The sequence below is a fragment of the Nelusetta ayraudi genome, unplaced genomic scaffold, assembly GCF_046127955.1.
Source record: "Nelusetta ayraudi isolate G7.1 ecotype Tasmania unplaced genomic scaffold, CSIRO-AGI_Nayr_v1 ptg000011l, whole genome shotgun sequence".
NCBI classification, from domain to species: domain Eukaryota; kingdom Metazoa; phylum Chordata; class Actinopteri; order Tetraodontiformes; family Monacanthidae; genus Nelusetta; species Nelusetta ayraudi.
The window spans coordinates 13,415,109-13,432,016 of record NW_027466061.1 but is presented as its reverse complement, the minus strand read 5'-3'; the positions used below and the strand labels follow the sequence as shown (position 1 = coordinate 13,432,016).

General features: G+C 47.1%; 1 protein-coding gene across 1 annotated transcript; it reads right to left on the bottom strand.

The window, feature by feature from the left end:
• Positions 1 to 4,989: 4,989 nt before the first annotated feature.
• onecut3b (one cut homeobox 3b) lies at positions 4,990 to 14,688 on the bottom strand. The gene is made up of 2 exons (XM_076019735.1): positions 13,584 to 14,688; positions 4,990 to 5,576 (listed from the first exon to the last, which is right to left on the bottom strand). Exons 1-2 carry the CDS (start codon positions 14,671 to 14,673, stop codon positions 5,188 to 5,190), a joined length of 1,479 nt encoding a protein of 492 aa, XP_075875850.1. The 5' UTR covers positions 14,674 to 14,688; the 3' UTR covers positions 4,990 to 5,187.
• Positions 14,689 to 16,908: the final 2,220 nt, after the last annotated feature.

The following is a 16,908-nucleotide window of genomic DNA, read 5'->3' as shown; positions in this document are numbered from 1 at the left end:
AGAGTATAAAACCCGATGTGCTTCCTTCTTTCGCCACTAGATGGGATTGCAGCACTACAAATTGAAACCCAGGCGGAGGAGGAAAAAAAAGAAAAGCCATGCCGGTGGCCAATTGCTAATGTCTTTATTTGTTTCCAGTCAAAACACACATTTTTTTTTTCATTGTTGTTATTCTTATCGTCATTATTATTTTTACCCACACCGGGTTCTCACTGGGTGCATTATTTGTTCCACTTATTACTCAGCCTCTCCCTGCACGGAGGGCGGATGCACGTGACTGACAGGAGGCCTGTGTCACTGGGAGATGAAGATTAGAAGGAAGGCTCTCTGGGTCGGGTGTGTGCACGTGTGTGAGTCTGTGTGTGCGTGCCCGTGCGCTCCGTGCATATGTGTGCAGGCATTTGATCAACATCTTCGATTGGATGTCCACTTAACAAGTCAGATGCCCCCTCCCCAACACCGCGGCTGCAGGAGGGGGGAGGATCCTGGGCTCCACGGCCACTCCCTCCCCACCACGTCCACAAAGGTCACCCTGCGGAGGTCAAAGGTGGATGCGCACACACACACACACACACGCACACACACACACACACACACACACACATGCTCATTTCTATGAGAGCCATCCTCCGTCCATCCCTTTTCTCCTCTGCTCTCCTGTCCAGTCAGTCTCTTTGCCCTTCTCCGTCGCCCTCCTCATCACTCCCTCCTCCTCTTTTTCCTCCTCCTCCTCCTCCTTCTCTTTTTTTTTGTCTCTGCTCTATTTGAAATTGATTGTCTTCTACCATCACAAAGACACTTGGTTCTGATTGATTGATTGGTTGGTAAGGGAAGAGGGAGAGAACGTCCACACTGGGGGGGGTTGGGGCTCACAGAGACCGAGAGGTGAAAAGCAAAATGACGCCATTTTGATGGCACGCTGAAGAACCAGCCGCGTGCTTGTCTGCGTGCTTGTGCTTCACCCGGCTCGGGAAGCAGCAGACAAACATCAGGCAGATCGAAATAAGAATCAGATGAACAGAAATGCGGGCGACAAATGGAAAGGAACTCGGTCACACTCACAAAGTGAAAGGCAGAGGTTACAGACAGACTGACAGACAGACAGCGTAGGGGGGGTCGTCCCAACACAAAGGGAAGGGTTACAGCAGGACAGACACACTGGTGAAGCTAGTACACATACAAATACACACCGTTTATACAAAGACACGAACGGCACATAAAAGACAACGATTTTCAGAGGACATGAAGATGAATCTGGAAACTCCCAGTAGTTTTGCTCCTGTTTCTCCCCCTCTCCTCCACCTGTAGAGGTACGTTTCTTCCTGCAGTTTATATACACTTATATAGTTTTCCATGCATAAAAGAATTGCTGGGCCCAACCTATAATGACAGAGGTGCTTTGGTTGGTTCTCTATTACTTGTCTTTCTTTCTTTTTCTTTTCTTTTTTTAATGTGGGAATCACTTTAACACACAAAGAAAACAATCATCAAACACAAAAGAAGCAGAACAGAGGTTGTGTCGCTGCGTCGTATCCATGTTGATCTTTAACAATCACTACACCCGCTATGACTTCCTCATCTGGTATCCGACAATATGTCATGTCTGCCTGGATGTAATCCCCCCCCCCCACCCCCGCCCTCTTCATTCTCATTTTAATCCGAAAAAAAGTAAATAAATAAGGGAGAACGTGCAAACTGACAATCAATAAATGAAGCATTCCTCAAAGGCGGCCGGCACTGCACACACTTCCTCAAAGAAATGCTTACATGTAAAAAAAAATGAACAAAAAAAAACAACAACACACATACTCACACACACACACACACACAACACCTTTTGCCGTGACTCCACCGTCACTCTCATTGCTAGACATTGTCGTTATTGTTGCACTACCATTTTTTTTTACAATAAAGATTCTGAGGTATATCAAGATGAATTGTCTTTAACTCACACCGACCCGGTTGAGATGCTACCCTGGACGTTTGGGGACCAGCGAAGAGGGCCTGGACGGGGCGAGTCAGGAGGGGAGGGGTGTTAAGGGTGTGTTGTCCGGTGACGAAAGGTTGTGTCGCCTCCACACTGATTGATCATTGGCTGGCAGTCAAACGGGTCGGGGTTGCGAGCCAATGAGAAAGCGGGATCGCGCAGTGTTTCGTAAACAGTTGTAGATACGCACACACTCACACTCTGGTTACAAATTACACAAAAATATCTCTGGCTGGAGTGTGAGTGTGTGTGCGTGTGTGTGTGTGTGTGTGTGTGTGTGTGTGTGTGTGTGTGTGTGTGTGTTGAGGGGGAAACAACACCGTTCGATGATGAAATGCACGTTTTTTGGGTTGCAGTGTTATGTGGTAAACAATGTGGAAAAGTGCTGTTTGAATTCAAAGAAAAGTGTGTGTGTGTGTGTGTATATATGTGTTTTTGCATGTGTGTGTGCATGTGTGCGTGCGTGATGAGCAGTCCAACCCTCTGGTTGAAAGGAAAAAGGCACTCAACTCTCCCCACATAACAAACACTTTATGTATTTGTCATGCAGCATAACTGCTCTGTGGAAAAATGTGTGTGTCCATGCGTGCGTGCGTGCGTGCGTGTGTGTGTGTGTGAGTGTGAGTGTGCGTGCGTGTGTGTGTGTGTGTGTGTGTGTGTGTGTGTGTGTGCAGTGTGACGCCCTGGGTCCAGTGTGACCGCAGCAGGCCTGAAGTCTCTTTGGTATCGATGGCTGTGTGCACAAGCAGCCGTTTCCGCCACAAAACGTCCCTCTTTGTTTGTTCCCGCCGTCAGCTCGGGCAACCTCCACCGGCTCCCCGCCTCCAACTGGGGGGGAGGGGGGGGGTCTAGCGTGACACCTTCTGCGACGGCGTGACAACCACAGCCTGAAGCACAGAAGAGCAACACGTGACCCCAACCCCTCCCCCCTGCAGCTCCCTGATGTGCCAGTCTCCCTCCTGCCTGCATCGTCCTCTCTATTATGATTATCTCCCGCTAGAAGATGCTACACAACAAGTGGCTTTGCCCACACACACACACATGCACGCGCACATGCACGCGCACATACACACACACACGCGCTTACGCACATACACACACACAAACCGAAAACACAAATGTTGTAAAAGAACAGACACAGTGAGGGCTGTTCTCATGGTAGCCAGAAACACCGTCGGCAGAGGAGTGCGGTGACAGTCCACAATCACAGGGGTCAAAGTTCAGCGATGAAGAGGTCCATCACACATGTGTGTTCACAAACCTGCACAGTCACATTGTGGTACTCGCTCCTGTTCTGTGCATATGGGATCAGACTGGACATGCTGATTCCTCGTCTTTTCTTCTGTTCGTCCCTCCATGATTTGTTGGTTTTTTTTTTGTTGTTTTTTTTTTCATTTTTTAAATCTTTTTTGTACATTTTGTCCACAAGGTGCTTCTTCTTTACATGTAGTTTTCAGCACAACATAGCACAATAGTCACGAGAGAGGAACCATGTGTCTATGGTACTAATTATTACCCGCATCAATAGTTCAAAAAGGGTCAGGGTTTGGGGGAGGGGTGAGGGTGGTGGGGAGGGCATAAGGGGAAGACACAAGATGTGTAGGAGTTTTTTTGGGGGGGAGGGGAAGAGGGTGAGGGGGAGTAGTAGATAAATAGATAACAGGTAGGGGAGGGGGGACACAGAGAGAAAGAGATGAACTCAAAAGACTATTTACAGTCGTTCTTGGTTGTGTTTCATCACGGTTGTTTCTGAGGTACGGAGAGCGGGCGGCGCGCCCGTGTAGTTCTGATGGGGGCGGCAGCGCAGGGTGTCGGGTGGGGAAGGGGTTCGGGGGAGCGGGGGGGTCTCGGGGGCGGGGAGCGGGCCGCAGCTGCTCTCTGATTATCATGAGGAGGCAAAGCATCATTGGCACTCGGGATTCCTAAAGTATATTGTGACGTTTGACCTCCGTGTTTTGGCCACTAGAGCAGAGCGGCCAGAAGCCCCACCCCCTCTCCCCACCCCCACCCCTCCCCACCCCTCAGAGGGGGGGTGAAACGCTACTCTGGAACGTGTTGAGCGTCGACCCCCGTTTGATTGTTTCGGTTCGGTTTTTTGGGGGTTTTTTGGGTTTTTTTTTTTTTTTCCTTTTTCAACCTGAATAAACTCTCCAGCTCGAGGTCGACGGCCGCGCACAGAGTTTTAAGAAACGACACATTCAAATTGGTACCAAAGGATTGTGATTGGTTGCCACCACGCCGGCAGCTTTGGTGTTTTAATCCAATCAGAACTCTGCACTGGGGTCCTGCTGGGGGGCGGGGGCGGAACTGAGCCTTTAAATTAGCTGAAGACAGTTGGCAGCAGGTGGCGCTGCCGCTCTGACGCGACACGCAGGCTTCACTGCGGAGGAGTCTCGCACAGGACGCGCGGTATTGCGGCGTGTTTTGTTTTGTTTTGTTCGGTTAAGCGCGGGGATGTGGATGTGGAGCTGTGGATTCGGGCTGTCACGCTAGAGCTAATGGAGCCCTTTTTGTGCACTTTAAAACGCACGCGTGCGGGCACACGCGCGCCTCCCAATTAGCGTCGCGCCCCTGTGGAGTGGGTGATGATCGCGGCCTGATTTGCGCGGACAAACAGGAGGCCACTCACGCGTGGCGGTCTGAGAGGTGTTTGGGTTCTCGGTCGCAGGTGGTGATTTGGCTTGTTTGCATCCCGGCAGCAGGCGAACCAGTGGAGATTTCTTTAAATAAATAAATAAATAAATCCACACTCACACTTTAAATTCTAAAACACGGAGCCGCGGCGTGGTTTCGAGTGCGGAGGGATTCTTTGGTTTAGTTCTTGTGGATTTGCGGAAGCCACGTATGATTGTTTAGAGGGCTGCTTTGAAATTAAAAAAAAAAAAAAAAAAAGCAACCAATAAGCTACGGAATCTTTGGTTTGAAGCGTCACAATCTAGAAAATGCACGACAATCGCCAAGCAGTGGCGCTGAGAATTAAAAATAATAATAACAATAATAATAATAATTAAAAAAACAAAAAAACACAGACACACGGTCATTTATCTGATTCATCTGCGTATGTCATCAGTATTCTGCGCAGGTGAATCAGATGGATGCTCTGGAGCTAAACTCCCTGTAGCTCTGTGTCCTTTCTGGTCCTCAGCATCGCACCTCTCCACCTCTCATCCACCTGTTCAACACTCCGTCCCGCCGCACCGTCAGGCCTTGGAGAAAGTGGCCGCAGAGGAGGTGCCCGGCGAGTTGTGGTGGTGGTGGTGATGGTTGTTGTTGTTGTTGTTGTTGTTGTTGTTGCTGTTCCCATGAGGAGTATTATGCAGATGGCCGTGCCCGTGCACCCCGTGGTTGTGCTCCTCGGTATCCCAGCGGTCCGAGCAGCGGCGACGCGAGTTCATGAAGAAGTTGGAGACGGTGGAGAGCTCCAGGCCCAGCTGCTGGGAGATGGTGACCTGCATCTCCTTGGAGGGGCGCCGGTTCTCCCGGAAGATGGCTACCAGGGTGCGGCGCTGCAGGTCGGTGAAGACCAGCCGCTGCTTCTTGGGCACCTGGTTGCGCTCCCGTCCTCGGTCCTCCTCCTTCCGTTTACATGCTGCGGAGAGGAGCAGGAAATGAGGCAGCGTTACAGAGAGTGTTGTTTGCGCTTCTGGAGAGACAACACACAACTGCACGATAACAACAGGATCGGGTTTGGATGCGTCAAGCACCAGCGATGGGACTGGTGAAATTAATACTGAAAGCCGAAATGAAGTGGAAGATAACCGTTTGGAGACTGGCTTTGTTGTGCAAATGAAGTGTGCGTGTTTTTTTTTGTTTTGTTTTTTTAATGCTTTTACCTATATTTGAATGTATTTCGCTCCAGAATTAAAAAATGTATGTGAACGAGTGAAAGGAGAGGAGCTGCTGGGTGGAAAACAGTTTTCTGCCCTCGTCGCGGATCAATCCCCGACAACCACAACCGCCTTGGCGAGTGTGTTTGTAAGTGTTCTGTAATATTTATAATTTTGTAAATATTTATTTTGTATTTTGCCACTAAATGCGTTCAGATTGACACCCCATCCCCCAAATCACCGTCCTGTGTATCCAATACTGTTAAAAAGGGAGATAACTTGATGGCAGTTTTTGGAAATACCTTTTTTTTAAAAACAAAAAAACAACAACATTAAAACAAAATCACATTTTGTTGTTTTAGATTTAATGTTGGAGGGTCAAGAAACTTAATTACAGGGCACCACAGACCGCTTTGGAAAAGTCTCATTTTAGCTGGTTAGAAGAATTGCAAGGAATTCGAAGTACAGTAGAGGCCAATCTTGCCACATCTGCTACAGGAAGTAATATGTCAGCAACATTCTAAACAAAACAAACAGACGCCTGATGGCAACATTGTGTTTGATTGGTACAGACTCCTTGTGTCAAACGCATTTTAGATATTTTATTCTTTGCAACTTTGCAGCCGGAGAAAAGCTGCAGGATAGGAAATCAATGAGAAAAGCGTCTGGAAGGGTTGCAAGGCGGTCATCGGGAAGCCAACGTGAAGTGCGATGTGCAGTTGGTGGAAAAATTGGTTAAATCGCGCAAAACCACCGGCGAACCACTGAGACGGTTTATTAATCTCGCCTCGAGGGGGATGTGTGTGTGTTGTGCGTTAAATTAGTACAATTTCAGGGATTTAAATCCAGGACGATGTAAACGCAGTTAAACAGAAGAAGGGGGGGGGGGATGTTTGGTTTGTGCAGGTTAGAAATGGAGGCGCGCAGATGTGAAATGCTGACAAAGACGCGGTGCGCCGCGTCTGGCTGCACCGTCAGTAGGCTGCTCGGCTCTGGCTGTGCAGACTGGAGGGAGTCTGTTCTGTTCTGCTGCCCTAAAAAGCTGCAATGATCGATTTTCCGCGGTTTTCTCCTGAACACGTGGTCCAGTAATCAGGGCTCCCTTCCCCACCCGATCGATCCCCATCGATCCGTGTGTGTGTGTGTGTGTGTGTGTGTGTGTGTGTGTGTGTGTGTGTGTGTGTGTGTGTGTGTGTAAGAGAGAGAGAGAGAGAGAGAGAGAGAGAGAGAGAGAGAGAGAGAGAGAGAGAGAGAGTGAGCGCCCTACACTTCTTCCTCGCACTGGGGGAGTATGCAGCTCGTGAGCGCGCTTTTGTGACAGACAGATGGAGAAGAAATTGTTTATCTGTGGAAGAACAAAGGAGTCGCGCAGGGCGAAGAATGACTGGTGTCCATGTGCGACGCTTCCTCGGACTGTTTTGTCCCCTGCATTTCTGTTCCAAGCTGCACGCGTGCACGCACTTCCTACTAGAAAGAAGTGGTTGGGGGGGTTGGGGGGGGACAGAAAATGCGTTGTGCTTTTCTGAGTATTGTTAGTGAGATGGGATGGAGGTGGAGGTGTGGAGGGTTCGGGGTTTGCATGTGGCTGCAGTGGGAAAGGTGGTGTATGCAAATGATTGATGACTTTACAGCAGGTTTAGACAACAGCAGTAAACAGATTTGACTGCGAGGGGAGGGATCGATATGGACGTGCACATGTGTATGCATGCCTGTGTGTGAGCGTGCATGTGCTTGGAAATGCCATTGTTCATGCTTTGTTACTGCAAGCAAAGCATAATTAATAAACGGGGCAGTGTGTGTGTGTGTGTGTGTGTGTGTGTGTGTGTGTGTGTGTGTGTGTGTGTGTGTGTGTGTGTGTGTGTGCGCGCGCGCGTACGTGTGTGCGTGCTTGTGTCCCATCCCCAGAATGTTCTGTGTTTGCCTCTGATCTCCTCCACTTCGGCTGTTTTGCTGTTCTTGTTGCCCACGCTCCACTCGCCAACACCACCACCACTACCAGCAACCCAACTCACCACCCCCCAATTGTTTTAATTTGCCCTCAGATTGATAGTCCCCATATTGATTGATCCGCACTTCAGAACCATTTCATGGAACGTTTATTCAATTGGTCCGGGCCCAGCCATGCCAGGATCTCCTCACGGCTCTCTAAGTGCTGTCTCGTACCAAACTCAATACTCCCTAATGTAATGACTGAATGCTGGTGCTAATATAGTGATAATTTAATATGTAATGCCTGTTTTCCAACAACTTGTGCTACTGGCCATTTTACAATGCCAACACCACTCTGGCTCTCCTCCGTCAGCTTGGATGCAGCTCGGGGGCCTGCAGAGCACACGTAGAGAGTTAGCGCAGGGAGCAGGGCTTGGTCAATACATATTTCAGATAATCAATAGATACATTCCAAATGGGGGCCTCCGCTCCACCGACTCCCCCCTCCTTTCGCTCCCACAGCAATGAATAGGACCGTGGGGAAGGTAAAGAAGGAGGTGCTCATTAAAGAGACCTCTCCTGAGAGGAGCGGCTCACCATTTGCAGGCTATCTTTAGTCGCCTCATTACCAAATGAGCTTTTTTGAAGAGACAAGCGGTGTCGTTCAGTGGTCTCAAGTGGCACTTGCCCGGTTCGCCTCTCTTGTGTGTCTCGGTGTCAACGCTGCCATTTGCTGAATCTCAACCAACTGACTCTGATCCCAAAATTAAGTTTGCAGGCTCAGCAGCGCGTTAAGTCGTGCTCGCCGTTCCTCCTTGAAGAGCTTTTATCACTTGGAGCATGGAGCCGTTTGTCTAATTCACTCCTCTTTAACTGGCCAGAGGATGAGTGAAGATGAGAGGAGGAGAAAGAGTGGATGATCATTACAATGGCTCATCATGCTTCATGTGTTTACAAAGAATCAACAGCAATAAGAACACCTGGGCTGATTCACTCATATTCAGCCAATTCCTCCGGGAATATGAATTTCCTAACTTGCTTTTTCAATCGCTCTCATTCAGTCATTCATATATATATATATATATATATATATATATATATATATATATATATATATATATATATATATATATATATATATATATATATACATATATATATATATATATATATATATATATATATATATATATATATATATATATATATAGAGAGAGAGAGAGAGAGAGATACTGTATATATCAAAAACCGTGAGAGAACTGAACACTTTTTGAATCACTACAGTGCACTTTGTTCACATTAAAGGCGCTCAGAGAGACGTTTTCACCTGATGAACATCCAGTTTGCTTTCCACATACCCCAGCGCAGCTCCAAGTAACATTAAAATAACATTAAAAGAGAAGACGACGGCTTCCCAGTCTGTTTCATGTGCAAGCTGACCGACTCAATTTCCAGTCCACTGAAATGTTGAGTGTGCAGAAACATGATGCTCAAATATCCTCAAGGCACCTCACAGTTCGATTTAAAAGGATATGCAAACCTATAGGTGGAGTGCGTACTTCAGTAGTTGTCTGCTGTGCTGTGTGGTTTAGGTCAAAATGGTAAAATAAACCAAATTTTTAAGTGTAAGGATGAATACAAACTCTCTCTCTCTCTCTCTCTCTCTCTCTCTCTCTCTCTCTCTCTCTCTCTCTCTCTCAGTGTGTGTGTGTGTGTGTGTGTGTGTGTGTGTGTGTGTGTGTGTGTGTGTGTGTGTGTGTGTGTGTGATGAGGAATGAGGAATGAGGAATGAGGAGGGAAGGCGGATGCAGACGGTGAACTAACCGCACCGTGCTGCTGATAGTCGACGCCGGGACGGACGGATGAGATCGGGCTTTGTGTCCGCTGAGACGGGCCCTCTCCCGCCCTGGACGGACTACTGCAGGCGAGAAACAGTTTGGCGTCAATCACTCTCTGTCACACCTCTCAGATGTACGCTTATTGATTGTATTGATTATGTTATGCGGCCTATTCATTGCCTGGGAAGTAAAAGAAAAAGCACCCGCCCCAGTCGCAGAATCAGCCGCACCGGACCAAACCGCTCTCACACACCCGGACTCAAACTGGCCCGATTGATCCGGATCGGTTTATTTGAAAGCCTTCGTTTATTTGTCCGTGTAAATCCGCTGTTAGAACGAGTGATCGACAGCTTTTACAGCCCGTCGGACATCGCCTAGGAGTCTATAAACCGTCTGGGAGAACCGCGAGTGGAAATAATCCCACCTTTTAAACTCCCGAGAACTCTTTATTTGAGAAAAACTATATTTTTGTGGTGTTTAGGGTGACGTGTTTTTATTTATTTATTTATTTATTTATTTATTTTTCTATTTCTTCAAAGGTGAAAGAAAATCAACTGAGGCGGTAACGAAAATGTATTGCGAGAGAGCGATTAAATCAAACGGCTTATTATAAATGTAAAAAAATAAGAACGCATAAAAACCTAATTTGTCAGATTTGTGAGAAATACACGTATTATTAAAGCACAATAAACAGACTGCCTTCTGTTTTGTTTTTTTTTTGTTTGTTTTTTTACCGAAGTGTTGTCGTAAAGCATCATACAGCGTCTGCTCATTTTATGTTTGTTTAATTATAGTTTTTATTTTGATAAGAACAGCGGCGTCTGACAACAAAAACGGTTTTTAACATTTTTTATTAGTATTATTTTAAAGATTGTTACTTTAGGTTGCAAGTTGTTGTTCAGGAGTTTCTTATGTCTAATTTCATTGGTCGTAACTGGATGGAAAAATGTGGAAACAAGAATGTTTAATATGTCAAATATTTAAACTGCAAACATCACTTATCCGGGCAAACCTTAGACACACACACACACACACACACACACACACACACACACACACACACACACAATACGAATATGTTATTAAAATCTCGAAATTTTGAAATTTTTATTTTTATTTTCCTTTGATTCATTACATACCAAAATAAAATAGCAATGAAAAACGAAAATCCATTACGTTTTTAGTAAAGTACATCATGCTGTTTTACTGTCTACTACCACAATATCATAACAATATCTGAGATGAGGCAGTGAATGCTCTACGGTATAAAAAGCCATTTTAAATATTTTTGCATGTATAGGCAATGCTTTTCCACACACTGCACTACTGTTAACCAACGTTGAGGTTAGAATCCAGCCACCCTTGTTTGATTTGTTCTATACATACGCGTTCCGTCATGGATTGATGTGAAATAATTTCTTCACAGGGAAAGCAAGTATGAAATGAGACTATGGAGGCCAAGGATGTTGCTGGTGCTGCTCCTGCAGCTGGTACAGAGCCAGAGGAGGACGAGAGAAGAGAGGGAGAGAACAGGAGGAGAAAGGCAGGGAGGTAAGGAGAGAGAGAGTGTGTGTGGTAGAGAGACAGAGAGAGAGAATGAGGGAGCCGAGGAGAGCAGAGGAGAGGAAATCAATACCGATTCAGAGTGAGTCAGATAAGCCTGAACAATGTATAGTGCAGACACACTCTATAACCCAGTCACACACACACACACACACACAGAGAAGCACTCACACAGACATGTACGTACACACACGCACACTCTTGGTGGAATGTGCTTGCTTGCCTTCATAAAGAGGCATTACAAAGCCCATAAAGCATTGCAACCTTTAAAATCAAATGACATCACAACCTTGGATTGCTGTGAAGAATCTGCTGACATGAACAGAAAGCTCTCATTACTATGACTGGATGGATAGCTGGAGGCTCTGATGCTCTTTGTCTGCACTGAGATGCTCCCCAGTTCTGATCTTATTCGCGCTTATCATGGTGCTCCAGTGTCAAGGCTCGGCTGGAAATGTTGCACATCTTTTGTTGGAAACTGTCGGAGGGGCCCCTGATCTGACTTTTCAGCGCCAGAGAGTCGGCAGCGCCCTCACTGGTGTCCAATTCATGCTGTTGGCGTTTGGGCGTGTAAACTAGCTTGTCCCAAACCGCTTACACATGGTGTTTACGCCATCGGACTCGGCATGTGGTCCTCGGCCGTTAACCACATGCTTTGACTTTGCTTACCAAGGATATGCTATTGCAAACACCATCACCGCTTCACTCTCTCTTTCTGCTCCCCGCTCCGCTCCTTCTACCTTATGCTTATCAATTATTAAGGTTGGTATTGATCCTTTCACTATCCTGTCTCTATCTGGCTGTTCACACAAAGCCAAAACCTTCCTGGCCCGGCCCGATCGATGGCTCTTTCACCTCGCTTTTGGGCTTGAGAACGGACCAAAAAAAAAGAATTTTTGTTTGCATCAGTTTGATAATTTTCAATTGGAATAGACAACACAGCCCATTAGGAGCACAGGAGAGATTTATAAAACATCTGTATGCATTGATTGCCTTCTAAGTGCGCCTCGCATTAATCCTCTCCTGGATTCAGCAGCGGGGATGATTTTGTGTTGTTTTGTTCTGTCCTGTTATGCCCCACAGCCAAGCGACTGGCCTGCCAGTTGCCAGGTTAACCAGTGAGAGATTAGCAATGTTGTTGTCATTCAGACAGAGGAAGAAAAATAAAGATGAAGGGCATCAGTGTGTAGGAGAGAAGGGGGTTGGGAAGGTGAAACAGCCTTATTGATGTCCTACGCGCAAACAGAGGTGCTCTATTAATGACACTCACAGCCCTATCTATCTATCTATCTATCTATCTATCTATCTATCTATCTATCTATCTATCTATCCATCTATCTATCTATCGTGACGGATGCCACTGTGATGATGCCTGATACATTTCCTTTTTAGACTAAAGAGTAAAGACCTTTTTATTCCTCTACATTCTTGCAACAATGTTTTTACACTTGTTTCCTGAGTGCTTTCATACTGCGGATATTTCATCGTCTACACGGGTCCCTGTTAACAATCCTCATCCTAGTCCCAATCAATATTTCATCACAATAGTTCATGCAGCAGCCTTGGCTGCCTCCAAGTAGATGTGGCGACCATATCCCCAGTTTGATGTGTGTTTGGCTAATCTCATTTCATCCATTTGTTGTTGTTGTTTTTGTTGCACGTGTAATTAAAAGTGTGCTGTGTTTATAGTCTTGATCTGCAGTAAAAGTGAGATTTTCTATGTTTTTCTTTATTTACGTCGTATGAAGGTCCTGGCCTGACTCGCATTTGGCTAGGAATCTAAATTTAGAACTTTTACTATGGTGTGTTAAATGCAAAGCTGGAAGGACCGTGTGGTTATTGCGTCTTTCAGCTCCGATACGAGTATTGATCCATGTGCCACATTTAAAAGGGAGAGTGGGAACTGGCTTATTGATCAGGCAGCCTGGGGTCACCCTACTTCTCCCGCTCAACTAGTTGGCCCAGTGGCCATATTGCTGTGTGTGTGTGTGTGTGTGTGTGTGTGTGTGTGTGTGTGTGTGTGTGTGTGTGTGTGTGTGTGTGTGTGTGACAGAGAGTGAGATGTTGTTTGTTAAATACAAATAAGGCAAAGGCATTTTGTAGGGAGTCAAAGGTGATTTTAGTGTGTGTTCCGTTTTAAAAAATAAACGCGTACATAAATGTATATATAGATTCGCAAATACACATTACCAAAGCCATATTTTATGATTCTAGAAAGTGGAGAGATTTTTTTCTCGCCTGAGCCGCCGAATCTCTGCGCGCACCGGTTGAACTGTCCATGGTGCTGAATGTTTTAAAGCCCTACGCGGGTGCAGTGTGCGTGTTTATCGTCAGGGCCAAAAAAAAATTGCGGTTGATGGTGACGGTGGAAGCCTTTGATTTGTCAGATTGATTAGCTTTAATGTGTGACAAGTGGGCAGTGAAAGGGCAGAGTCTTACCGGCCAGCCGCAGAGCGGACATCCGCTGGAACTCCGGCTCCTGCAGCCACTTCCACATCCGCCGGAAGGTCTCCCGGCCGGACTTTAGCTTACTCCAGGGTTTGGGGTTTCGCAGAAGGTCGGAGAGGGTTCCCTGTGAGCGGCTCAAGATTCTCTGGGCGAAAATGGCCTGCGGGATCGAGTACCGCTTCAGCTCGGCCGTTATCCGCTGAGCCACTTCCTTTGTGTTGATCTCCTCCGCCTGCATACCTGACCCCCCGACTCCCTGGCCCGATCCGTGGCCGTGTCTCTCCCGCTCGCCCAGCATCACCGCGCCGTTCGCCTGGGAATGCAGGTGACTGTGAGGGTGGTGGTGCATGCCGTTGAGGTTGGAGATCATGCCGTGGCTGTGGCCCCCTAAACTCCTGGCCAGGTGCTCCTGGTCGCTCCGGGACAGCATGGAGGCGTGGGACTCGAACCCGGACACCGGGGAGAGCATCTTGGCGTCGGTAGACAGGTGCGTGCTGGGACCGTAGGCTGACAGTGGCTGCTGGGAATTGTGCAAAGAGCCCAGTCCGCTGGAGAGCGGCGAGAGCGAGCCGTGACCCATGCCGGACACTGACATTTCTTTGGGGTAGTGGCTGTACAGGTTTCCCATGGAGGCGAGCCCTCGGTGGTCGTCCCGCATCAGCGTGAAGCTGCCGCTGACATTCCCGGCTGACAGCCGCTGGTGCGCGGCGGCAGCGGCGGCGTGGTGGTGCGAGTGCGGATGGTGGAACTTATCCGAGACGTTGGGGATCGGAGGTAGATGCTGCAGGGGGGTCAGCGTGGTGTACGTGTTACTAAGGCTCATGCCGGTCTCGCACATGCTGATGGAGGGGTGTAGGTGGCCGGACAGCGCAGACGGATCCGTGCGGTAATCCCCCCCGGGGCCCTCCAGGAGCGAGGCCATGCCGGAAACCATGGCCGAACGCGTGCCGGGACCGTGCGAGACCAGGTTCCGCGGAGTGGAGCTCGGGGACGGCGATGGCCGCGTGTGCGGAGAGCTCATGAGGTCCCCGGCCTGGGAGTGCGAGGGGACGCTGTGGAGGTTCTCCATGGTGAGTTCCATCGCCGGCAGCCGAGATGTTCCCCCTCAACCCGCCCTCCCCACCCGCTCCCCCTCGCCCTTTTTTCCCCCTCTTGCTCCTGTCTCGCACACTCGCTCAGGGACGCGCGCGCTCTCGGACTCCTCTAGCCCACCCGGAGCAATAAAATGAGCAAAGCGTTTGAAAGCCAATCCATCGATTCAAATCCCCCCCCACACACGATCAATCCGCCGCGGAACAAGGAGCGTTCTCGCTGTTTCCGAGTCAGACGTGCGGGGATGCGAGCGTCCGTCTCCGTGGCGCCGCGGCGCTGCGTGCACTGATGTGGACAGATGCTCTCCGGGGCGATATCTCATCCCTGCTCCAGCAGCGCTTCCACTAAGAGTAGGCTGAGCCGCGTGTCAGAGGGGTGGGAGCGCGCCTCCGTGTATTTAAAGTGAAGGGCGGGTACGAGCACGGTTTCCTTCAGCAGGGTGCCGAGCTGCGACGGCTGGCTGGAGAAAACAACAACATACTCAGGCTCACATCATAGCAAAATAGCCCATGAGTAGCAACGCCATTATACATTTCATGAATAAAATGGTAGTTTTGTGACGATGCGGGGCTGAAAGGCATATTTTGCCGTCTGACGCTCGCGCGCATGGACCTGTCACGTGTGACCAACACAGACAGACGACGTCTGTCCTGAGGTGGCGATCATGTAGAATGTATAGTCGCCTTAAGTTTCCGGACACTGCAGTTCTTTAAATAGATAAACTTTGTTTTCCCACGGACTGTATGGTTTTGCATTTATGCGCTTAGTGATAAAACCTGATCGAAGTATTGACTGACAGAGATTAATGACGTGACGCAGACCGGTAAAGGGAGGGGGATGGGGGGCGAGGGGGGTTGAGGGAGGTCACAAAGTAAGTTAGGATCCCCCGCGAGGACCATCCTCCTCGTGAGCTCAGGGTCCAAAGAGGAAATTTACATTCATTTCACTCGCCTGTTAATTTAATCAGGAGATCTGAGGACAGTCTCATCATATCTAATGTTAAATTCTTATTCTTATTATTATTCTTATTCTTATTCTTATTCTTATTCTTATTATTATAATTATTATTATTATTATTATTATTATTATTCATTATTCATTATTATTATTATTATTATTATTATTATTATTATTATTATTATTATTATTATTATTTCAAGACCATCGATTTGATCGGTGCCATTGATTCAATATTTTATGTTGTTTGTTCTGTGTGTTTGGGAGTGCCAGCTGTCTAATTACTCTTCTCACTAACAGAAATAAATGGTCAGTGGCTGAGCTCGGGCAGCTGATCGGTACCGGGCTCGGTGCCGGAGATTAATGTGTGGACCATTCGCTTCTTCAACCACAGCCGATATGCAGATGGTGTCGCTTTATCTGGACACACACACACACACACACACACACACACACACACACACACACACACACACACACACACACACGCCTATAGGTGTTGCACGGCCAAAAGCTGAACCTAAATGAAGTCTGGGGGAAAATGTTTGACAAAAAGACGCTTTAAGTGCAAATGTTTATTTCGACTATAAATGCAGCCGTGAAAGCCAAGATGCTTTATTTCCATTGTCTTTTAAACCTAAATATTGTCGTGCTTTCTCTCCGACCCACTTTATTTTGCAGGCGGTCATAAACTAAATAAAATTAGTTCGAAAATTTAGAAATTGACATTTTCTAACAATTTATGTTAAATGACGGCCATGGATAAAACAATGCAGACAATACTGGTTCAAAACATGATTAATTCTATTTTAATTTTAATATATCGAATGACGCTGGTACGTAATAAAATATCTGAAATAAAAATAAATGTAAAGGATATTTTTGATACAAAATTGAAACAAAAAAAATGTCAAATATTTTATCATCTTTAAAATAAAGAACATGACATGTACACACACACAAACACACACACACTCGCTCTCTTTCTCCCTCACACACACACACACACCTACACACACACGCACACACACACACACAATATGTAAAGCAACTGTGTCTAAACCTGTGATGCAGGCCTGCAAAGTAATATATACATAACCAAAAAAAAAATTAAGTACGACAACAGATTATTGATTATTGATAGGATATCACTGGTTGTTTCAGACGTTAATCATTAATATTGAGAGATCTTTCATCTTGTTTGCTCGATCCGCGTTGGTATTTCCGGAAATCATAAAAAAAAAAAAAAAAAACCTCAGTGGCAAAG

Excerpts from the sequence above, each read along its gene's own strand:
- onecut3b (XM_076019735.1), bottom strand. The coding sequence starts at position 14,673 with ATGGAACTCACCATGGAGAACCTCCACAGCGTCCCCTCGCACTCCCAG. Across the intron at positions 5,577-13,583 it reads GTCCGCTCTGCGGCTGGCCG|CATGTAAACGGAAGGAGGAG; the intron begins GTAAGACTCTGC and ends TCCTCTCCGCAG.